At 49.7% G+C, this 23,520-nt stretch overlaps 2 protein-coding genes across 10 annotated transcripts in view; one reads left to right on the top strand and one right to left on the bottom strand.

Annotated features, from left to right (window-relative positions):
* Positions 1–6,600, top strand: part of Mpzl1 (myelin protein zero like 1) — a 30,663-nt gene extending 24,063 nt beyond the window's left edge. Inside the window, exons 6-7 of one of the 3 annotated variants that reach the window (XM_033765673.1) lie at positions 853–888; positions 4,148–6,600. In XM_033765673.1, coding sequence (XP_033621564.1) covers positions 853–888; positions 4,148–4,249 — 138 coding nt within the window. In that variant the 3' untranslated portion in view covers positions 4,250–6,600. The other 2 variants (XM_033765674.1, XM_033765672.1) reach the window with 2 other exon arrangements.
* Positions 6,601–7,839: 1,239 nt separating this feature from the next.
* The window catches only part of Adcy10 (adenylate cyclase 10), a 68,525-nt gene continuing 52,844 nt past the window's right edge, over positions 7,840–23,520 (bottom strand). For 5 of the 7 annotated variants that reach the window (XM_019208919.2, XM_019208921.2, XM_010633952.2 and 2 more), the window contains 3 exons: positions 22,051–22,239; positions 21,038–21,130; positions 19,305–19,571 (listed from right to left, as the gene is read on the bottom strand). In XM_019208919.2, coding sequence (XP_019064464.1) covers positions 19,350–19,571; positions 21,038–21,130; positions 22,051–22,239 — 504 coding nt within the window. In that variant the 3' untranslated portion in view covers positions 19,305–19,349. Of the gene's footprint in view, positions 7,864–11,774; positions 11,838–19,304; positions 19,572–21,037; positions 21,131–22,050; positions 22,240–23,520 lie in introns of those variants that run through there. The other 2 variants (XM_010633953.1, XM_019208920.1) reach the window with 2 other exon arrangements.

The following is a 23,520-nucleotide window of genomic DNA, read 5'->3' as shown; positions in this document are numbered from 1 at the left end:
GGAAATTGTACTACAGGAGGTACTGGAGTGACTTCTGAGGAATTAGTTCAGGGGGATTAAAATGCAGTGAATGCTGCTGCCAGTGCCATCCAGTGGAAAGGGAGGCTCATAAAAACATGACAGTGCGTCCTCATCCATCTTATTTGCTGGTGTTGGTACCATGTGAGTCTGACTCTTTCTCAGAGTCCAAATGACCATGAAAGGTAAATTAAATCAGGATATAGAGGCAGCGCTGATGATGCAGTGACAGACCCTTGGGCCGGGGATTCAGCTCAGTGGTTCCGCCGCCTGCCTTGCAAGCCCAAGGTCTTGAGTTTGATCCCCGATTGAAAACAAAAAGACCCTCAGGAAAGAGGGTTTCCAAGACTGTTTCAGAAAGTGGAAAAAATGCGGAGATAAGTGGGTGTGAAGTGAGGCAGATTGGGGAATATTTTTGAGGGGGATTGATGTCACTGTCTTTAACTGTAATAATTATTTTAATTTAAACACACTGCACTTTTTTTTTTTTTAAATTGCACTTCAGGGCCGGGGATTTAGCTCAGTGGTTCCATGGCCTGACTTACAAGTGCAAGGACCCAAGTTTGATCCCCATACCAAACAAAAAAGAAAGAAAAAAATTGCACTTCATATATACTTAGAGGCATATTCTTTGCTATTCTGGACCTTTCCCCCATGTCTTAGGTACTTTTCTCATTGCTGGGACAAAAAGTTATAGGAGGAAGGGTTTCCTTTAGCTCACAGTTTATAAGGAGTTCAGTCAGATGGCTGCTGGGCGGGGCAGAGGAGAAACAGTCCATGGCATTGCAGGTAGAGGCAACATGACTTTCTTCTTTCTCTGCTTCTTCCATCCAGACTACAAGCCTATTGCTTGGTGCCACCCAAACCCAGGTCAGTTTTTCCCCTTCAGCGCGTCCATCATCCACACTCAGAATTATGTGGCTCAATCAGCGGACTACTCCAGCATCACATACCCATGATCTAGTCACTTCCAAAGGCCCCACCGATGAGTGCATGAGGTTTTGCAGGGACATCTAAATACAAGCCTCAACAACCCACCTCCAGCAGTATGATTGTTTTTGTGGTACCAAGGGGCTTTGCACTGAGCTGCATTCCCAGTCTTCTTTTTAGTTTCTATTTTGAGATGGTCACGCTAAGCTGCCCAAACTGGCTTTGAAATTGCAATCCTCCTGCCTCGGCCACCTAAGTGCTGGTATCAGGTGTGCATCCCTGCACCTGGCAGTTTTTATGTGGTAGTAAAGGAGGTGTTACAGGTAGAACTCCGAGTTAATCGGTCACTACTGACAACTAAAAGACATGCCATGCAGTTTGTTTCTTGTGATAGTTTCAGTCATTAAGGCCTACCTGTATAGTACATAGTTGGGTGAAAATACAGCCAAAAAGAATTTTCACTTAATTTCTGTAATTTTTTGGGGGATTTAAAAAAAAAAAAGGATGAGGAATGTGAATGCAAGGATGTACAATTAAAACAGCCAAGTTAGTGTGGGTTTTGTCGCCATTGCTCCCTTCTTTCTTTGTCTTTACAAATCGCATGTGGTGGCAATGGCAGGTTCGTTTCTGAGCTGGCCCTGTTTCCTCTGGTCCCCCTGCAGTCCTGAGCAGCCAGTGGCTGTCCAAGTCGCCGTCCTGTGGCATGTTCCACAGAGACCAGGTCACCTGCAGCACCAGGCTTCGGTGAGCTCCTCCAATCTGTGATTGGCCCACATCATCCGGTTCCCGCGGACCCATTCTCTCAGCCAATCCTTCATCCGGCCCTTAGCTCTTGCCAGTTCACAAAGTCCCTAACGTGAGACCTTATTACTTTCTAAGGGGAAAGGAATGGGAATCACATGAAACAGTGGCAAACAACTGGAAGAAAACCACATCCCTTGTTTCCCTGGTCACTTTCAGCAGCCTGCTGCGTTCTCTTGCCATGGAAGACAGTCTTGTCTCCCCCAAGTGGACTCACTGGTATAGTAATGCTGGCTGGCTGGTGCACATGCGTTCTGTATTGTTTTTCTTCTTTGCTTTGTTCATTTTCCCTTTGCACGGTGTTTCCGTTCTCTATTGCTGTGTAAAATCACCCTAAAACAAAGTGGCTTGAATCCACCATTTCTGTCTTTGGCTGCCCATCTGCAGAGTGGCCAGCGGGCCTTTCATCTGGCTCACTGGGTGCATCTGCCCTTGCTCAGAAGGTTGAGTGGGTGCTGCACAGTCGGCGGTGCTCTTCCCCAGAGCTGACGGCTGGGCCCAGTATTTCTCATTGGCCAGCGCTGTGGCGTGGCTTCTTCACAGGTGGTGGTGGCCATGTGGGTCCCAAGATCAACAAGAGATGACTGGACCGATCTGCAAAGCCTACTGAGGTCACCGTTGCAGTGTCATTCTGTCTCCTTCTGTTGGTCAGAGTAGGTCCCAAGACTGGCCCAGAGTCAAAGAGCAGAGAAATCCATTCTTCCCCTGGACAGAAAGATGATTCATGGCATTATATTGCAAAGGCTGCCTTTGCAGTCAGAAAAGCATTGTCAGTCCTTGAGGGTCTTGAGAGATTGTGGTGTGGGACTTTATTAATAATCTAGGAGGCTATATATCTTAATCTTCAGAAGTCTATCCTGTTAACTTCTTTGTTTGCTTTTTTATTGCCATTTCCTTTTGTTACCTTGAGGCTTTCTGGGATGAATCAGGAGGGTCTCTGTATGATTCAGGATGAACGATGCGAGCTGCTGATTTTACCCACAGTGGACCTTGGGGAGAATATCTGCACACGGAACACCATGCCTGGAGTTTGACATTTTGGTTTCCTTGCTCAGTTACTTCATTTTAAAGTGTATTTGTGTATATGTTGATAGTAATATTAATGCGTATTAAATGCTAACTAGTTATATATGATTGTCCTCTTATTTACATCTCAGAGCAATGAAAGGTCTAGGTACTGTTATTAATGCCATTTTAGAGATGAAGAAGCTGATGTTTAAAGGTTCAAGATATACTTGAGGCCACGTGGCAGGTGCTGTGCTGTCCCAGTGAAGAATTTCAACGTGTGCGTGGGCGCTGCTCTGCCCCAGCTCAGATGCGCCTGGTTATTCTGTAACTCCGCTGGGGCTGTCCCTCCTCGGGAAGTCGGGGTGCCTGCATGCCATGGGCTCGCAGCTCACACACTGAAGGATGTGGGGTGCATGCGTTGCTTTTGGCTGCTGAGTTTATGACTTGAAAGTTGAGAGCTTAAGTACGTCATTGGATTTTTCAGCAACAGATCCCTGGGTTGGAAGAGAGGTTGTCAACTTTGGTGTATATTAAATTTCTTTTTTAAAACCAAGGTTGTTCTATTGTTATTTTTGTTTAGTTGGAAGGGACTGAACCTGCCTGACGTTTGAGCCCATGGCCTCTGCCCAGGCCTCTTTGCCCGAGTCAGGTCCTGGCTCTGCCCAGCAGCGCAGGTGTCCCTGGAGTCAGGGGTTGGCCCTGACAGCTCTCTGGGACATTAGCTTCTTCTTTACTGCCAGGAGGATGCTTGGGGTGTAGCTCAGTGACAGAGCTCCACGCCCTAGGGCTCAATTTCCCGACACCAAACAGAACAGGAAAAAAAATTCAAAAAGAAACCAAATTGATTCCATCTTTACTCAGTGTGCTAGGTTTTATGTGGATTATTCATGGTCTTCAGTGGGTTCCACATCGATAGAAATATTCATCTTGGTCTCAGAGAGCTCTGATTCAGTGCAAAGATCGAAGAGTTCTGCAGTAGATATTTAAAAATGGGACATTTCTAAGAAGGAAGAGTATATTCGTACAGACGTTTTCTTTCTTTTTTTTTTAATTATTAATTTTATCGGTACATCTTAGATAAACAATATAATGGCTTTCGTCACTGGGAATTTGCGCCTTTCTATCTTGGTTCTTATTTGTTTCCCATTCCCCTGCCCACCCTTCAACCACTAGAAATTTTCAGTAGTATAGAGAATGATGTAGCAGATCCAGCTTTAACAATTTCCAGGGTATGGCTGACTGTGTTTTAAAGCCCACCCTGGAAGTACTGTTCAGCAGCGGGGAGTCTGCTTTGGAACCATGGTGTTGCTATTTTAAGGATTGCTTCCACTCCTGTTCCTGCAGGCACCGTCAGCTTTTCCAAACCTCTAATTCTGCGTCTCCTCTCCAGGGCCCAGTCATCTATGCGCAATTAGACCACTCCGGCGGTCATCACAGTGACAAGATCAACAAGTCAGAGTCCGTGGTATACGCAGACATCCGGAAAAATTAAAGAGAAGCCCCAGAACATATCCTCAGCGAGAAGCAAACCCAAACCCAAACTGGACTCTGGTGCAGATGATGCAGCCCGTAACCATGCATGGTCTTGGGGAGCTAGGAAAGACAAGCACATGTGTACTCGGAGAGGGACAGAGTCACGTATAAATGTTCTAGTCAATCTTCCTGACGTGAGGAGCCGGTGTTGTGATTCCGCCTATGTATAAATTGTCTTGCTGTTTTTGTACATTCTTTCAGGGTCATGTATAGTTGGGAAATTTCAGAAACCTTCCTGTCACCATCATTTGCTTTAAAGGAGACAGTAGCAGCCTCTTGGTAGTCCCAGCAGACATGGCCTTTCCATCAAGGGCTCAAGCGGTCTTAGCAGTTGTTACAGTCAGAGGATGGAGATACCGTGATGTGAGCATAGGATAGCCTGTATTTACCACAGTGACAGGCACATTAGGTCGTAACGTCCATTAGCTGTGCCACTTGAACTCAGCCTGAGAAGTTTTTAAAGCTTTATAGGTTGTGTGGACTCACTTTAACGTCACACCATTGAACTACAGTATATAGATCTGTGGGTTCATTTGGGGTCGGGGATTTAGCTCAGTGGTGCCACCACCTGCCTCACAAGCACAAGGACCCAAGTTCGATCCCCGATACCAAAAAAGAAAAAAAGGTGCTAGATTTGAGGGTTCATCATACCAAAGTTAGCAAAAGGTGAAGGCTGGGGGTCACTTCCCTCTAGGTGTGTTAGTTAGCTCAGTGCCGTAGAGGTGATTAAAGTAAAAAGCCCAGCCTTTGCTTGAGCATGGCAGCATTGGAGGGAAAGCTATCTCTTGTTACCTTCCTCGATGAAGTCCTTCCTGCTTGAAGTTGGCCCGTATGGAGGAAGACGAAGGCAGGCTTTTCCTTCCTTCCTGGCAGTCAGAAGTGGGGTGGCCAGGTCGCCACTGGAGCACTTGCTCAAGAATCGCCTTCTTTCAGTCCAACTCAGAGGCTGCTTCTGGACACCGGGCCACCTCTTATCATAGCTTCCTGATACCTCAGACCTGTGAGGTTGAAGGACGTCAGGATTTAAACAAAAATCAAGTAGGGCTAGAACTGGTGCTTTGAAACTCTCTTCTCTGTTTGTTTTGGGTTGGTTTGGGTTTTTTCTTTCCCCCCAATGACTTGGAATTGATAAACAATACGACGAGGAAAAGAATAGACCATGAATTTTCTTTCCAAAACTCATTTCTCCCACTGACCCTCCTGTGCCCCACCTTGAATCTGGGAATGACAGGCGTGGTGAAGTTCATTAAACTTATTTATGTTGTCATTCTCCCATTTTTCTTGATGGTTTTATTTTAAAAGAAACTTCCCATTAAAACTGTCTGGAAACTGCGGGTGTGGAGGCAGGACGGGTAGATAGGTGGCTGCAGAGCGAGCTGGGGAGAGTGGCGGGGGGCGGGGGGCCCTTCCAGGCTGAGTCCCCGGAAGCTGCTTCTTTTTTCCTTCCTGTCTTCTGCGTCTCTGGGGAGTGCTTGAAGGCTGAAGACTGAGGGGGTGCAGCCCGATTTAGGTTTGATGGTGTGCATGAGGTGAAAAAAACAGGAAAAGGGCCTCAAAGGTGAGCTTGAGACCTCACCTGTCCATTCCGTATGTGTGAGTGGGATCGGTTTTGTCACCACATGCGTGGGCTGAAGCTGGGCGTGGCCTGGTTGGCGCCCTGTGTCCCTGCTTCTCCAGCTCAAGGGGGCGCAGGATTCACACAGAGCGCTTTCCCTGGGCCACCTCCCAAAGCGGTCCCCTCTGCCTTGTACCCCACTGGCAAAGACAGGAGCCTTTAGAAGGCCTCTTTCATGTATTTTGAGGGGTTTTGGGATTGTCTGCTCCTCAAACCGACGCCGAGATGCCAGTTCCCTTACTGGGCCTCCACCACATGGCCTCTTCACGTGGAAAGGGTACAAGTCGCCCAGAGCCCAGGGTGCGTGCCCGTGTGTGGAACTTCCTGCACCTCCTCACAGCGGCAGCCCTCATTTCTCCTTTAGGTGTCAAGGCTGTCTCTGTGTGGAACCGACACCCGCGCCTTTCCTCCATGTCCTTGATCCGCCTCCTTCCTGGCCTCTCCGACCCCCAGGGAGCACAGTCAGCTGCCACCCCTGCAGAGCATCTCAAGAGCGGCCCAGCCCGGGCCTCCCCTGACTCTGGCCAAGGTTCCGGCCCTTTGCCGTGCCTCAGTGTCCCCACGCCTGGCTGCCAGCCACAGTGGGGGTCACATCCCGGTGGCAGGCCTGCCCTTGCCATGCCTTAGGCCTCGGTAGAACAAGACCTCTTCAAATTGTATATGAATTTTGTTTGTTTGTTTTTTGGTAGCAGGGATCGAACTCGGGACCTTGCGCTTGCGAGGCAGGCCACAGAACCACTGAGCTAAATCCCCGGCCCTATCAATGAATTTTGTAGAGGTCCCTAAAAGGGATAACTTGGAGGTGAAAGTGCCTGTCCAGGCTCTCCATGGACATGTGTCCTGCTGAAGGAAAGCTATCAAGTTCATAATTCTTTTTTGATTGTACTTCTATGAGTATTTTAATACATCTTTTTCAATTTTTAAATGGTGTCATATGTTCTTTTTTATGACATAAATGCGATAAAAGCCTTTCTCATTCGTGCCACACTGGCCTCTTTATTCTTTTTTATTTTTTGGTACTGGGGATTGAACTCAGGTCCTTGTGCTTGCGAGGCAGGCGGCAGAACCATGGCCTCTTTCCTCTCGAATCGCACCACCCGTGTGCCAGCTTCAGGATCTCTGCAGCATCGCTCGACCTGAAACCCACCTTCTGCGGATATCTGTGTGGTCTGTTCTCTCACTTCCTTCGTCTCTGTCCAGACGTCACCTTCTCACAGAGGGACCTTCAGCGACACATTAAGGGCAGCCTTACCCCCAGCCCGGCTCTGCTGAACTTCTTGGTTCTGTTCTGTATTCTCCCTCTAACCAAATATATATTTGCTTATCTGTTCTCCCAATTAAAACATGAGAACAAGACGCCAGAACCTTGCTGTTTTGTTCACTGTTCCGCCTGTGGTGTGCAGAACAGTAGTGGGTACTTTGCAGCTGCTTAGTATTCATTGACTGGCGGGATAGAGGAATAGATGGATGGACGGGTGGGTGGGTAAATGGATGAATGGGTGGCTGGGTGGGTGAGTGCATTTATCCATTCAATGTCCTATTTTGAGAACTACCCTGTGCTGGCCACTGTGCTGAGCATAAGAAAACAAAGTTAAATTTCAAGGAGCTGGCTGTGGAACAGGGTAGCTGAAGGTGACATAATCGTAAAGTACTCACTAAGTTCTTGCCTGCCAGGGACTCTGCACTCCTTCCTCTGTTAGCACTACCAGCCAGCAGCGCTAGCTGTGCCCATCTTGCAGCCATTTTCAGGAGGTCAATGTGTGGCTGCGGTTCTGTACTGGCGGGCAGAGCATGACTCAGGCACAGAAAAGCGGGGCTTCTGAGCTGCTTCCTCATTCTGGCGGGTGGGCTGTGGGCCTGCTGGCTTCAGAGAAACTTTGTGGAAGTTGTCCGGTGATCTGTGAGTTTTATAAGCTGCTGTGTTCACCCCGAGCCAGTGGCTACTGTAACTATGGTCTCTGGGCAGGGACAGAAGAGTTGGAGTTGGCAGGAGCACCTCTGGGCGTGACTCGCCATGAACAGCGGCCCTCTGGGGTGACGGAGGAGCACAATGCTCTTCCCCGGCACATGAGGGCAGCAGTAAGTGGGTCCTGGGCATTTCACAGCTCTGCGTTCCTCCCCAGCTCCTCAGGGACCACGCTTGTCCCTTGTGCAAGAGCTGACGGCCCCTGCATGAGCCGGGCAGGGCAGTGATCAGGAGGAAGCCCCAGGTGGTCCTCCGGCCCCTGATGCCGCCCACCTTCGGGCTGCTGCCTTCCTCCGTCCGTCCCACTGCTCTGGCAGGGTGAGGAGGGGAATGTGCAGAGCTGCTGCTGCGTGTGGCTCTGGTGGAGGGGGTGGGAAGTGACCACGTGCTGTTCCTCTGGACGCCCTCCTGCACTCTGTGTCTAAGACTCCAGTAGGAGAACTTCAGACCTAAGGGAGTGGGTAAATCAACCTCCATGTACTCAACTTTCAGTAATTACTTCATCCAGCCCTTCTCTTTTTCTTGAGTTATTTAAAAACAAACCTCAAAACAATGTCACTTCCTCCCTGCGCTCTCTCATGTCCATCTTCAAAAAATATGGACACTGTCTGACGTAACTGTGTGTCACATTTAACGAAAACATTTCTGAAACCACATTTGTGGCTGGGCTTCCTGGCAGGAGGGTCGCTGCTCATTCAAGGCCTGCCTGGGCCACATAGTGCGTTCAAGGCTAGACTGAACTCCATGGCAAGACCTCGTCTCAATAAACAGACCCCCCACCCAAACCAAATCAAATCCTTGGCTTTATCTGCTAGTTTTTAGTCACATTTCCTTTATTTTGAAAATAACGGGCCAGGGATTTGGCTTAGTGGTTCCGCTACCTGCCCTGTAAGAACAAGGACCAGAGTTCAATCCTCGGTACCAAAAAAAAAACCCAGCATCTTACAGATGGTTTCTTCAAATCAGTGTCTAAACATGGCCCCAGCAAACTTCTTTTGTGTGTGTTTTAAATGCAAAAAGGGAGGGCTGGGATTTGGCTCAGTGGTTCCACTGCCTGACTTACAAGCGCAAGGTCTGGAGTTTGATCCCCAGTACAAAAAAAAAAAGCAAAAGGGGATCATGGTGCCCGGTGCCAGGGAAGAGTCCACATCCTTGTGCGAAGAACTGAGCCATGGGCCAGGGATGTAGCTCAGTGGCGCTGCACCTGCCTGGCAAACCAGGTCCTGAGTTCGATCCCTGGTACCGCAAAAAAAAAAAAAGAATCGAGCCATTAGTTACTAACAGCTCCAGGCCTTTCTCTCATCTGGAGATAGTGTATGTATATTTGCACCATAATATTTTAACAGTTCCTGAATGTCCAGGAATGAAGTCATTTCCTGTTGTTTTATCATGGTCTATTACCAGTAGGGGTCTAATTGTCATTTATCCTTATAAAAGAAAGAAACAAATTAAATAACCTGCAGCCAGGGAAAAGTGGGGGGGGGTCAGAGGCATCCCCCTGGCCACCGGAAAAGAGATGTCACGTTGAGGGTGGTGGCTTCCTAGCTCCCCCCTCCCTGTCCCTCTGGAAGCCATCAGGAGCTGGCCACAGGGCCGGCTTAGGTTGGATGGAGTCAAGGTTTGTAAACACCTGGGAGTGGAAGGCAGGAGGGAGCTCCAGAATCGACAGGGGCCGAGCTCTGTTTGTGGGGAGGGAAACGAGCTTCTTAGGCTCCATTTCCTCCCGCAAACCGGATGTGAAATTCTTTATTGTTCTCTCTGGGCCTGGCTTTTGGCTCTCGTTGTCCATCTGTTTCTTGCGGGTCTCGAGGATCTGCTGGTTTGGGTTTTGTTTTAGTTTTTAGTCTGTACATCTGGGAAAGGGAAATCTGGCAGGGTTAAGGTCCTCACCTTCGTGTGGAGCCTTTTCTGGGCTGGGTGGCCGTCACATGTGGTGACTTCAGGACCTGTGGCGTGGGGCTGAGGGACAGGACAAGGCCAAGGCCAGCGTGCATGGGGCTTGCATTGTGCCCCTCTGATAAGGCCCTGAGGAGACTGAGTTCTGAATCTACACCACACTCTTGGTTCTTTGTCTGCCGCTCAATGGCATGTTTTTTAAATTTCAGAATTTCTTTTATCTCAGTGAGAGAAACAAATTTCACGCTCATTTTGTCAGTAGACCCACAGGGTTGCGGGGTGGGGTCACTGTGAAAAACCTGACCTCACCCAGCCCGGCCCAACCGGAGCCCTGGCCTTTGTTTCTGCGGGGTCTGGGTGTTCCCAGCTGAGGAAAGCCCGCGGGTCTCTAAGCGGTTCTGATTCTGGGGAGCTGGCCAGGCAGGCAGGGCGGCCACACCGTGCAGAGGGCTGCCGAAGACCCCTCTGGCCCAGGCAGGACATCCAGCTCTTGGACAGAGGGTGAACAAACAGTTTAGTGTTGACTATGGAGCTTTGAGTAAGGCAGAAAAAAGCCCAAGAAAGAGAAATGAAGTAAACAGGAGAAGAGCTAGCACTTGGCTGGAAGTAACTGGCCTCCTCCCACGTCCACATCCTCTCTAAAAAATACCCTAAGAGAAGTTCAAGCTTCGGGTTCCATGAGTGTGTGTGTGCGTGTGTGTGTATGTGTGTGTGTGTGCACATGTGCATGCACGCACTTTGGTTTGGTTTTTTTTGTGGTGCTGGTGATTGAACCCAGGACCTCCACATTGAACTCTATTCCCAGGCCTCTTTTGGTCTTTATTTTGAGACAGGGTTTTGCTAAGTTGTCCAAGCTGCACTTGAACTTGGAATCCTCCTGCCTCAGCCTCCCAGAGCGCAAGGATCACAGGTCTGTGCCACTACACCCAATTCTGGTCCAGGCTTTTGGATGGTAATTCCTCCATGGCCATCATTCATGTCTCTTCCCTATCAACAGCCTGGCATTAAAATCATCACGAAAAGCAAACCCTGCCCAGAGAGGCAAAGAGGTAATATGGAGGAAGACCAAGGAATAGGAGCCGCTGAGCCCTGTGTGACCTGTGCATCGAGCTAATGTCTACCTAATAAGTATTCTTAGTCATTAAACAGTAATTTTACATCTAGAATCTCTGTGTTGGATTACTATATATTGATAAGAGGTTTCGTCCTTATAGCCTGATAGTTTTCTCATCCTCATTGTACAGTATTTCCCTTCTGATCTGTGCTGGTATTTTTTTGTGCTCTAGAAATGTCTCCATTGAAACTTCAGCGCTTGGGTTTGGCATTTGAAGGTTAATACGGATATATACAGCCCTATGCTGTCCCAGGCGGTCGCCCCCTGGTCACAGGTGGCCATTCAAATTGAAATTAGTCAAAATGAAATGTGATCCAAATTTCAGCTCCTGTCACACCAACCACTCCTAAGTGCTTGGTAGTGTCGGGGGGCAGCCATTGAGATCATGGGGCCTAGGACAATTCCTCCGGCACAGAAAGGCTGACTGACAATGGCACGGGTCTAGGGGACTCGGGAGCGGGTGACCTTTGGTCGGGTGGTCCAGGTCATACACATCATCACAACAGCACCCTTGTCCCCTTGCAGTGGAGGTGTGGGGGGTGGGTGTGGGCTCCTCAATCACCGTACCTGGTAGCCACCACTTTCTGGTGATTGGGCAGCGACACATGGCCCTTATTCACCCACTTTTTTTCTCATTAATTAGTTTCTGTAGTCAAACCCGTGTAGATGAGACCTCACAGATTTTCTTCAGCATATTGCCCCCGTACAAAGGGAAACCAAAGCCTCACATTTCCAGCCCAGTATTCCCGTCAATTTCGGTTCAGTGCCGGCTCAACAGAGTAAACCGGAAGACCTTTCCACAGCACAGCTAAAAAATTCAAATTCCAAAATGCAAGGAAAGGACTGATACTACCGTGTGTTATACCGCAGCCGCAGCGAGTCGCACGTCTCACCTGCAGAGTCTGCCGCACTGGAAAGCGCTGTCCCGTGGCCGGTGTGCTTCGCTGGACACGGAGCTGTGGGGGGAGGAGGAGGCCGAGCTGTGAGGCGGGCAGCGGCCGGGGAGACCCAAACATCTCGGGGAAAGAACCACTCCACGCGGGAGACAGCCACCTGCCCCTCCAGGCGGTGCGTTCGGGGCAGGCCAGGCCTTCCACACTGAGACGGGGTACTGTCCTGAAGACGAGTCAGATTTGGAGGAAGGAGGTTTGCATTTTAGCAGGTTTTACCCTACCACCGGGTGGAAAGTCGAAATCCTGAACTGGGAGACCAGTTAATTAAGAGGCCATGGCAGAGTGGAGTCCGATGTAAAGGAGCAAGGTGTGGGGCCGCACTGGGAAAAAACGGAAGGAGAGAGCTGAGAAATGCTGAAGACGTTCGAGATGAGCGGCCGCGGGGCTGAAGAAGGCAGCACTGCGGTGAGCAGCGACGGGTGCCATGCGCAGAAATGGACCCCTGGGCGGCGAGGTGACCCTGGGGGAAGGTGGGGTTGGAAACTGCAACTTGGGTGCAAATGCTATGCATCTCTGGTCCTGAGCTAACGGTCTGCATTCACCTGGCACAGCCTCCCTGAAAAGCCCGCCTCTGACTTCAGTCTGTTCTACCCCTGCCAGCATCTTTCCAATCAGTGCCCTCCTGTGACCCCTCCCGCCACTGCTCTGCACTCCCCACACCCCGTCTTCACGGCCCAGCTTGCTTCCACTCCCCTTAGGGCGGTGATTTGGGCTGCAGGCCAGGTAGCGCAGCCATAGAGAGCTCTCAGCAGGCACAAGGTCCTTGCCTCCAGGGGAATAAAGAATGTTCCCAAAGCAGAATCACAGCCTGTGCGCAGTGCCTGCCAGGGGCAAGATGGGTTACAATCCATAAACCTTTCTCAGGGGCTCCTCTAGGTCCAGTGGGAGGACCCAGTCTCTCCTGGGCTTGCAGATGCCCAGTGCTGTATGCTGTCCTGGGGAGCCTTCACCTGGCCAGGCCACCTCCTCTCCACCACCTCTCTCCAGACTTCCAAAACCGCCGGTGCATGCAGGGCTTGGCATCACGTGGCATTTTCGCGGTCTGCTCCCCAGGGAGAATTATGAGTGCTTTGCCTATTAGCGACCCTCAGCTACTTTACAACTGTCCGTATGAAAATGCTATCATTACCCGCATTTTACAAACAAGAGACTGAGATCCCAAGCGGTTTTGCTCAGGGGCACAAAGTGAGCAACTGGACCTGACCCAGGTGAGATCCAGGCCCATGTTCGTGACCCCAAGGGCTGGCTCCTCCTCGTCCTCATCACCCTGGTGCAGAATCTGGCTGGCACAACTGATGGTGAATCATTTTTCTAAAAAATCTCCATGAGGGCCTGGGATTTAGTTCAGTGGTTCTACCCCCTGCTTCGCAAGCCCAAGAACCCAAGTTCAAACCCTGGTACCATTAAAAAAAAAAAAAAATCTCTGTGAAGGTCTGAATAGTTTACTCGTTTAATATTAGCCTCCTTCGAAGGTTGCCTGTAAGAGCTAGCAGAAGCGATGTCTTTGATGACCTTTGATACATTCATTCGTGTGAAGACATGACTTGGGCTCCCGCTGGGGTCCAGACCCTGGCGGGGGAAACCGAGGGCAGCAGCTCTGATCACTGGGGTTCCCAGTGAAATAGAAAAGCGACACATCATCACTTCCCCCTTCCTCTGTGTTCCTGATGCCTGCATGGATTATTCATTATCTTCCTTCTCTTAAAAAATAGCCCTGTCTCGGGCGGGGATTTAGCTCAACAGCTCTGCTGCCGGCCCCACAAGTGCAAAGGCTCAAGTTCGATCCCCGGGCAAATCCAAAAATCATCCTGTCTGGGATGCTCCTGAGAACGTCACGTGGGCCGCGGTGGCCCTGAGGCTGCAAATCTGCAGACCCGGGCTGGATCCCAAAAGGTCCCCCGAGGCCCCAGTCGGCACAGCGAAGAGCCAGTGCTGCCGCCTGCTGGTGGCTACCAAGATGCACCCGCGCCCACCGTGTGGGTACTGAGCACAGTTGCTAGATTGAGAGAAGGACCCTGATGAAAGATCTGTCCAAGATCCCATAACCGGAGTGTGACACAGCCAGGACCATGAATCCAAGTTCAGGTTCAGGTTCCTGTGTGTGCCAGTTAGTCGTAATTGCTGACTTGGCTGGATTAAGAGACTCCTGGGAGGTGAGTGAGCATGGGGTGCTATCCTCATCAGGGAATTAATCCACGATTAATTAAAGCAGCTGAATGTGCTATTAGCAGGTAGGTCGCTGGGGAGGCCCTATGGGGGGCATAGCTCCGTGTCTGCTTCCTGGATGCTATGACCCAAGTGATGTCCTTCCACCATATTTGAGAAACCACGAGCCAAAATAAACTAAATTATGGGTGGTGGGTAGTTTGTCCCAGCAACGGGAACGCTAATTCGCTGTGATATGCATGGATTCCAACACAAACTATACACCCTCCCCACTTGCATTCTAGCACTTCCACGCCTCCTCCTGTCTTTCTCTTCGAAATGTTTCAGTAGACACACAATGATTTATACATCTGTGGGATGCAGGGTGATATTTCAGTATGATCAGCTCAGGGTCATTGCTACATCCATTTCCTCAGACATTGGCCTTTCTTTCTTTGTGTTGGGGGACAGTCAGAATTCTACTAGCTCTTCTGAAGTAGTCAATGAATTGTTGTCAGCCGTGGTTACCTATGACCCGTAGGACACTGGTCAGATGGCCATAGCTACCCATAGGACCTGAGAAGTTTTCGTCTTGTTTGCCCTGTACCTGTCAACCACATTGGCTCCAACCTCCCTTCTTCTTCCTAGCCTCTGGTAACCACTCTTCTATTCTCTGCTTCTACAAGATTGACGTGTGTGTGTGTGTGTGTGTGTGTGTGTGTGCGTGTGTGTGTGTGTGAACGTGCAGGTGCTGGGGATTAAACTCAGGACCCTCTGCTTGTGAGGCAGGCGGAGGAACCACTGAACTGAACCCCCGGCCCGAGGCTGACTTTTGACACCTCCACGTCAGTGAGGCCTGACTTACTTCACGTAACACAATGTCCTCCACTCCCGTCCACGGCGCTGCAGATGACACAACTGCCTTCTTGTTGTTGCCGAATGATATGCCGTTCTCTTTATCTGTTCAGCTGCCCACAAACACCTTGGTGAGTCCATCCTTCGTTTCACGATAGGGTCTCCCATTCTTGGATCAGTCCTCAGGGAACTACATGGGGACACCCCCGACAAGGACCCTCCCCGTCCCTGCCCATCTTCTCCAGCCTTGCCCTGTCTTTACTTGGACTTGATCAGAAACCAAGAACACATGAAGGAGGCGGCTGAAGTCCTGCAGGGCAGGTGTTTGCTGGTGTTGGCACAGACCACCTGCTTCCTCCTGGGGGACTCCGAGTCTGGGATGCCAGTGACCAACACAGGGCCCTGCACAGCACTCCTCTCCCAGCAGGGCTGGCGCAGGGTAGGGCATAGAACTTCCGGGACAGAACCTCAGAGGCCGGGCCACCCTCGCCTGTGACATAAGGCATCTGCGTGGGAAACACCTCTCTCCTGAAGGGTAAGCTGCTCCAGCTTGTCTTGAGAGCAGCCACACTCCTGTGCCCGTCCATCTTCACCAACACCCAGTGAGAGGAGCCCCTTCGGGGCTGTGTCCTCCTCTTTGCTCCCAGGAGTGAACAGGACCCCAAAGCCCAAATAGACATCCTCAGACGATTTGCTTTACTCGGGTCAGGCCAGTGCTACCCTAGCCCAAGTGGGAGTAGGTAAAAGAACGTTATACAAGCTTGGCATGGTGGTGCACACCTGCCACCCCAGCACTCTGGGAGGCTGAGGCAGGAGGACTACATGTTCAGGCCCAGCCTGGGAAATTTAACATCTTAGACCTCGCCTCAAAATTAAAAACAAAAACAAAAAGCTAGGGATGTAGCTCAGTGTGAAGGCCCTGGTTTCAATCCCTAGTACCACATCATACCATGAAGCAGTGGAGGGTAGTGTGAGGGCGGAAACAGAAGAAAACCCTTTCATTTCTTCGAAAAATGCCATTTCGGGTGAGGGGAAGGTGGTATGAGGAGAGGTCGGGGCCGTGATGGGAACCTTTCAGCGCTTTCAGTGATGCAGAAAGCCCACTGCTGCATGTGTGCCGGAGGTGCGCCACCACTGGTTTGAGGAACAGGCGAGGGCCAGATTGCCAGGGCCCGGCACAGCAGTGTGCAGTTTGGGCCCTAAATCTGTAGGTGAAGTGTGGCCAGGTTTCGAGCAGGGAAGGCGAAATGTAGGACTTCTGGGCTTGCTGTGGGTGTGGGGGTCACAGGTGGGGCTGGGTCTAGAGCGTGTGATGCTGGATTGCGGGTGTGAGTGATCCCTACATTAAGGGCAGGTAGCCTAGACAGGATGTAAAGGAACAGAGAGAGGCTCTATTGTTGATTGTCACTTGTCACTCGCAGCTTGCTTGCTTGCTGTCTTGTTCGCCTTCCTGCCCTGGACTGTTTCTCCTCTGAGAAACAAGCCTTGGCCTTGGAGCCAGCCCAGTACGGACTGAAACCTCTACAAACTGTGAGCCAAATAAACCTGTCCTCCTTTAACTTCGGGTGTCAGGTACTCTTCTCAGCTATGAGGAAAGCAACTAAGACCGTTGGCCTCTACGTGAGCCGTTCGGAAGGGCGAGGGCAGAAACAGGAAGACCAGGTGAGCTGAGCGAGGATGATGACGGCAGGGCCGGCGTCCTCTGGGGGCGCGCAGGCTGGCTGGGCTGGAAGTGTGCAGGAAAAAGTGAAGACCGGGTGGTGAGACTGAATGACAGCACCGCTTCTCAGGTCGGAGGCTGGAGGAGGCAGCAGGTGGCCGGGCGCTGGCGAGCCAGGCAGCCCAGCTACGAGGTGAGCAACGTAACTGGCCAGCGCTGGAGGTTTCTCTCGTTCAATTAAACTATTTTTAGAACAGTGTTTGATTCACAACAGAACTGTTTCTCACACACCCCTAACCCGCACGCACAGCAAGCTCCCTCCCTATCAGCATCTCGCTCCAAGGTGGTGATATTATTACAACTGTTAGCTACACCAGTGTTGTCACCGGAAGTCCCTAGCTTACATAGGCCGCTCTCTCACTGCTGTATGTTCTGTAGATTTGGGCAAATGCCCAATGATGTGGCATCACACAGAGTAGTTTCACTGCCTTATTGTGTACTCACAATAACTGAATCTTGGAAACAGCCTAAGTCCCCATCAACAGAGGAATAAATAGGTAAAGAAAATGTGCTCTATAAACACAATGGCGTACTACGCAGCCATAAAAAAGGATAAACTTGAGACCTGTACAAAAATGGATCACCCTGAGACCATAATGCTGAGTGAAATAAATCAGACACGGAAGGTTAAATATCACATGATTTCTATGAGGAACCCAGAGTGTAAGCAATTTAAAGAGCCAAAGAAATGATAGAGGGGCCGGGGATTTAGCTCAGCGGTTCAGTGGCCTCCCTCGCAAGCACAAGGACCAGAGATCGATTCCTGGTACCAAAAAAAGAAATGATAGATAGGAAACAGGGAGATAGATCTCTTGCAAATGAGAAGGGGATCAAGGGATGGAGCGAGCAGAAAGGTGGGAAAGGAAGTAGAAAGGATTAAAGTGATATATACTTATCAACACCTCATGAGGAATGTATTCAGTATGTATCACAAACATCTGCTAATGAAAATGCAAAAGTTGTTTCTCCTCTTTGTCCCTCCTCCCCCCAGCCCCTGACAACCCGAGTTGCTGGCCCTGGTTTTTGCTGCTCCACACTGTCGTGCGGTCGGAGCCCAGCTCCCTTCACTTAGTAACGCTCATCTAGGTTCGGCCTGCCTCTTTTCACCCCTTCCCAGCTTGTCCGTTTTCAGCACTGAGTGACACTCCCGTCTGGAGGAACCGCCCTCGTACCTGCTGGCATTCTGAGTAGCACAAAGGTGCTATCAACATTTGTGCGCAGTTTTTCGCTGCAGACATAATCTTAAATTCCCGAAAAAATGCCAAGGAGCAAAACTGCTGGATCGTATGATAAAGAGTACCAGGTATGATCAAAAATACTGTGGGTGTTAAAAACATGTTTTTTAATTATTACAGTGAAAGACACGCTGCTGTAAATCCCCCTCGGTTCAACCACATGCACCCCATCGCTCTGGCCACTTTCTGAAGCAGTGCTGGAGTCCTCTTTTGTGTCACACCGTGATTTTTCTGTTAATCAGAATTTTCTTTATTAGTACCTGTTTGCAGTTCACAGTGATTCTTTTTATCACAGGGAGCTGACATGTACTAAACATTTTCAATCTTTTTTTAGCGCCTTCCTCTTTCACCCCTCGCCCTGCCTAATGATTTTTTTGCTTTGTTTTGTCTTGAGACAGGGTCTCTCTCTAATTTACATAGTTCAGGCTGACCTTGAACTTACTGTCTGACAGAGGTTGGCCTCGGATTCACAGCAATCCTCCTGCCTCAGCCTCTATGCTGGCTGAGCGCTCTCTAAAGAAGGAAAGCGAGCCATGTGGGTGCAGGCCAGGGGTTAGTGGTATTTAACCTTTATTGTTATATCCATTTATAGGGGAGGGACAAGACACAGATAGTAAGTAACCTACTGGGATTGTCTTCCAGTCTATCGATATGTCGTCCAATGACTCCAAAAACTGCACCCAAAAAGCAAAGGTGCCTTAGTTTTTTTGTAGCAGGGATTGAACTCAGGACCTTGCACTTTCGAGGCAGGTGGCAGAGCCACTGAGCTAAATCCCTGTCCCACCTAATTTTTGTTTTTGTTTTTGGTACCGGGTATCGATCGAAATCTGGACCTTGCGCTTGCAAAGCAGGCAGTGGAACCACTGAGCTAAATCCCTGGCCTATCCGCCTTAGTTTTAATAAGTATGTTCTAGGTAGAATAAAAGGAGTAGAAGTTCTCTTCTGATCTGGGCGCAGTGGCGCATGCCTGTAATCCCAGCACTAGGGAGGCTGAGGCAGGAGGATCGCTGTGAGTTTGAGACCAACCTGGGCTACATAGTAAGTTCCAGGTTGATCTCAACTACATAGTGAGACCCTGTCTCAAAAAAACAAAACAAAACAGAAAAGAAGCGCTCTTCTGTTCCAGACTGGCCATTCCATAATTCATATTTAAGAGAACTAGGCACAGTGGCTCACACTTGTAATCCCAGTTCTCGGGAGACTGAGGCGGGAGGGTTGCACGTTTAAGGATAGCCTGGGCTACATTGTGAGACCTTGTCTCAAAAAACTAGATAGAAAAAAATGAGAACCAACACCTGTCATGTAAAGGTACAAGATCCCAATAATGAATGTAACTGTACTGTATACCTAAAAAGTACCAATAAACTCAGTGAGAAAAAACTAGATACATAGATAGCTCTAAGAAAGATTATCACGGTGCTGAAGGATCTCAAGACAAGGTGACGGCAGGAGAAACAGAAAGACCTGGAGACATTTGCAAAGCACAGACTCTAGAGAACCAGAGAGGTGTGAAGGGGTTGGGAGCAAAAGTTTAAACTTATCTGATTCCCAAGGGCAGCACTAGGTCAGGCTACAGAGAGCAAAACCTCTGACTGCTCGAAGCTGTTTAGCAGGGAAGCCCGGTGTCTTGGTGGCAGGGCCAGGGTGGGGACCAAGGGCTGGCAGATGAGAGGTGCAGGTGCTGGGACAGGCCAGGCTCAGAGACTCAGGCAGCTGCTGCCTCTGACACTTGAACCTCTCGGGCTCCGCAGGGAGAAGAGAAGTATGGGCCTGCAGCTGTGTCTGTGAAGAGATGTACGGCGTCGTTATGAAGACGGCACTGACCTGCCCACAATGCCTGCTGTAAGGGGTGCTGCAGCCATGGGGGCGTGTCTGGGTTTGTACATGATTTTCACCATCTGTATGAATGGAACACGGCCCTGTTGCATCCCAGTGGACTGGGCTATGCTTGTTTTGTTTTTTGAGTCAGGGTCTTGCTATATAGTTTAGGATGGCCTTGAACTCACTATGTAGCCTAGGCTAGCCTTGAACTCACCACAATCCTCCTGCCTCGGCCTCCAGGTGCTGAGATTACAGGTGTGTACCACCATGCCCAGCTCAAGTGAGAGTTGCGTGTCTGTCTCCTCTGGTGGATCTATGAACTTGTTATAGTCAAGAATTCTCTTTCAGCCAGGCATGGTGGCACACACCCATAATCCCAACACTCGGGAGGCTGAGGCAGGAGGATCGCTGTGAGTTTGAGACCAGCCTGGGCTAGTGAGTTCGAGGTCAGTCTCAAGTACATAGTGAGACCCTGTCTCAAAAAACCAAAAAAACAAAACAAAACAAAACAACAAAAAAAAACAATTCTCTTTTAGCCAGGTGTCAAGGCACATGGCTGTGATCTCACCTACTCAGGAGGCTGAGGCAAGAAGGTCACAAGTTTAAGGCCAGCCTCAGAAAAAGCAAAAGCCTCTCTCAAAATAAAGTTTAAAAGTTTTTAAAGAACTGGGGATGTGGCTCAGCGGTACTGCCCCCCCAAAAATGTTGTTTATGTCTTTGTATCTTAATTTCCGGTACCTAGCTAATGATTGGCCCATAGTAACTTGTTAGATGATTCAATGAGAAACTGAATAGGCTGGATAGCGAAGTCAAAAGCGAGAGACTTCTCTGCAGCATCATGTGATGGTGTGCGGCTTCTGGGATGACAATTCTGATGGGTTTATTTCTATTCAGTCATCTGTCTGGCACTGATGCTCTTTCATGGTACAGTGTACTTTTCAACACTTTTTTTAAAAACCCTCTATCTTAGTGAATATTCACAACCATGCCCTGAAGTGAGGACGCTGCAAGAGGATTTCAGAGGCGCTGAGTATGTCTGAGGTGGGGTTTGTAGGAACCTCCTGTCCGATTTCCTAGCCTGGTGCTTCCCTGGTGCCCAGGCCGAGCCGGTCCCACAGGACACGGACTGCGTCTGTCCCCACTCCCCGTGAAACACAGTGACGCCAGGAAATTCCACAGCCTTGCCTTTGTGTGTGGGAAATAAAGACGCAGCCACTGTTTCTTACGCTTCAGATATACATATACTTCAAGCCTGTAAAAGACTCACATCAGAAGAACTAGGATACTTCAACCGGAAGGCCCACATCTGTACAGCTGTGTGGTACCGAGGTGAGAGGTGCGTTCTCTCGCATGAAACGTCAGAAAGGAGTGTCCAGGATATTAACCCTCATCAGGAACTTGTTTTTTTGAATACTCTGGATGCTCACCCTGCCCGAGGCAATCTTTTCCCAGGATGGAAGAGTCAGGACCGTGTGGAGCCACTGGTCTTCCATGAGCTCCGCGTTTGAGTACCACCATTCCTGCAGGAGGAGAGGGCAGAGGTTACCCGGCGCTCTTCCAGATGCTGAAGCAAGGCAGAATCCACGGAGAAAAGTGAAGCCTGCCGTCCACACTAGGACTCGGGCACTTCCTTATGTAAATAAACACAAATAAGTCAACAATACTGAATATAAGGCTGGTGGGCGCTAATCATGATTCTGGCCTTTTTTTTTTTTTTTTTTTTTTTTGAAGTATTGTGGACTGAACCCAAGGCTTTCATACTGATCTATATGCACAGGCTGTTTAATTTTTAAATGTTGAGACAGCATCTCACTGAGTTGCTAAGTGGCTCAGGATGGGCTCAAACTTGAGAGCCTCCTGCTTCAGCCTCCCACATGCTGGGATTACAGGTGCTTACCAGCATGCTGCACCGGTCTTTGCTCTGGAGGAGTCACACCGGCAAAGGGAGGAAGGGCTTGCAAACAAATGGCGGCCAGAGTGGACAGTGGTAAGGTACATGGGGAGGGGCAGACCCTGTGCCACAGGGATTCCGCTGACAATGTACAGGGGCCGAGGAGCCTCACAAACCTGAACCATAAACTGCCAGCCCGTTCAGGGAGATGCAGCGTGGCCTGTGATGACTGCTCCAGTCATTAGTGGGGCGGCCCCGCACCCGTCTTCACAGGACGGAACTTGACCCGGAAGGTGATGGAGTGATGGGGTCACGAGAACGCCCCTTGGGGGGGTAGCGTCCTTACAAAAGCTTCCGACGGGGAACACGCGCGGACACGGCAAGAAAGGGCCGCGGGAGCCCGGGCCTTCAGAGTGCGCCTCCTCCTTTGCCCTGGGTCGTGGACTCGGCGACCTCCAGCGTGGTCGGCACCTAGTTCCTCGTCTCCAGGCCCCCGGCCCAGGATGTCAGTGGAAGCCCTCAGAACTGCTGGGCCGGCGCGGCACCCACCTTGCTCAGGAGCAGCCAGCTCTTCTCCAGCACGTTGCCCTGCGTTTCCGAGATCTCCAGCGCTTTGCTGAGGAAGAGGTGACAGTTGCGCCCGTCTCCCATGAGCATGCACACGTAGGCCATCATGTGGTAGAGCCGCGGGTGGAACACGGCGCCCGTGGTGTTCTGAGACAGGAGATTCTCCAGGTTCTAGAGAAAACAATCAAAACTATGATCAGACTTGTGTGTGTGTGTGGCCTTTGGGCATTGAACCCAGGGTCTTTGCACTGAGCTGTGTCCCCAAGCTCTCTCTCTCTTTAATTTTGAGAAAGGATCTTGCTGAGTCACTAAGTTCCCCAGGCTGGGCTCAACTTGAAATCCTTCTGCCTCAGCCTCCCAGAGTGGTAGGATTGATTACAGATATGCAACACACCTGGCCGGGAAGCCCTTAATTATACTTATTTCCTCCACAGATGATCTGGAAGCATTTTAAGGATAGAAACAATCAAGTGAGAAACTACATTACAGAGAAATAAGTATTAGAGACAGAATGACAAATGTCAGGTGGGCGAGCTTCCAGAGCCCACCCAAAGGACTGTGGTGCGAGGGCCCACCCATGCTTCTCTGCAGCGACATTTCACACACACACACTTTCTGCTGATTATCAAAACAGAAGGTACAAGTTAACAGTTGAAAATTGGAGTGAGGAGTTGGCACTGTACAGAAATTAACAGCCATATTGGTCTAGAAACGTTAAACTTAATATGTATGGTCCAGTCTCCATGGGTTTGGTTACAGAAACTAATAAAGTATTCCCTAATTAAAAAAAAAAGAAAAAGAAAAATCGGAGAAAGAGCATTTGCCAGCTCTGCATGTAAGGGGCTTGGAAACTACAAGGGGACCCAGCACCAAGTAAAAAGCTGCACTGACTGAAGAAAAGAACCACTTTTGGATGTACCCAAACAGTGGGGACACAGGACAGCCTGTGAGAGAGAGACAAATGGATGACTTTAGAGAGTTGAAGGGCCATGGTAGGGGCAGACCCCGTGATCCTCCTGCCTCAGCCTCCCAAGTGTAGAGATTACAGTCGTGTGCCACCATAGAAGAGAGGAAGCAACAGAATATTTGGAGCAATAATGACTAAGAATTTCCCCCAAATTAAAGTTGACTAATCTGGCACATGTGTATTAATTCATCCCTTATTCATTGGATTGTGAGTCACTTGTTCTGTGAGTGCTCTGCAAGAGGAGCAAATACTTCTGATAAGTTTTAACTTGATAAATAAATGATGTCTTGCAATACAAACGTGGTGCTGAATGTCACCTGATCACAACTGAGCCCATGGTTGTGTGTGAGACAGTCTTGCTGTGGAGTCCAGGATGGCCTTGAACTGGGCTTCTCCTGCCTTAGCCTTGGGATTACAGGCATGTGCCACCACACCCAGCCTTTCTCTACTCCTTTCTTTTTTTTTTTTTTTTTTTTTTTATTTTT

Source organism: Fukomys damarensis, unplaced genomic scaffold (assembly GCF_012274545.1).
Source record: "Fukomys damarensis isolate Sample0158 unplaced genomic scaffold, DMR_v1.0_HiC HiC_scaffold_19, whole genome shotgun sequence".
In the NCBI taxonomy this organism is placed as follows: domain Eukaryota; kingdom Metazoa; phylum Chordata; class Mammalia; order Rodentia; family Bathyergidae; genus Fukomys; species Fukomys damarensis.
Note: the sequence above shows the minus strand (reverse complement) of the source record. Positions and strands in the feature narration are given on the sequence as shown.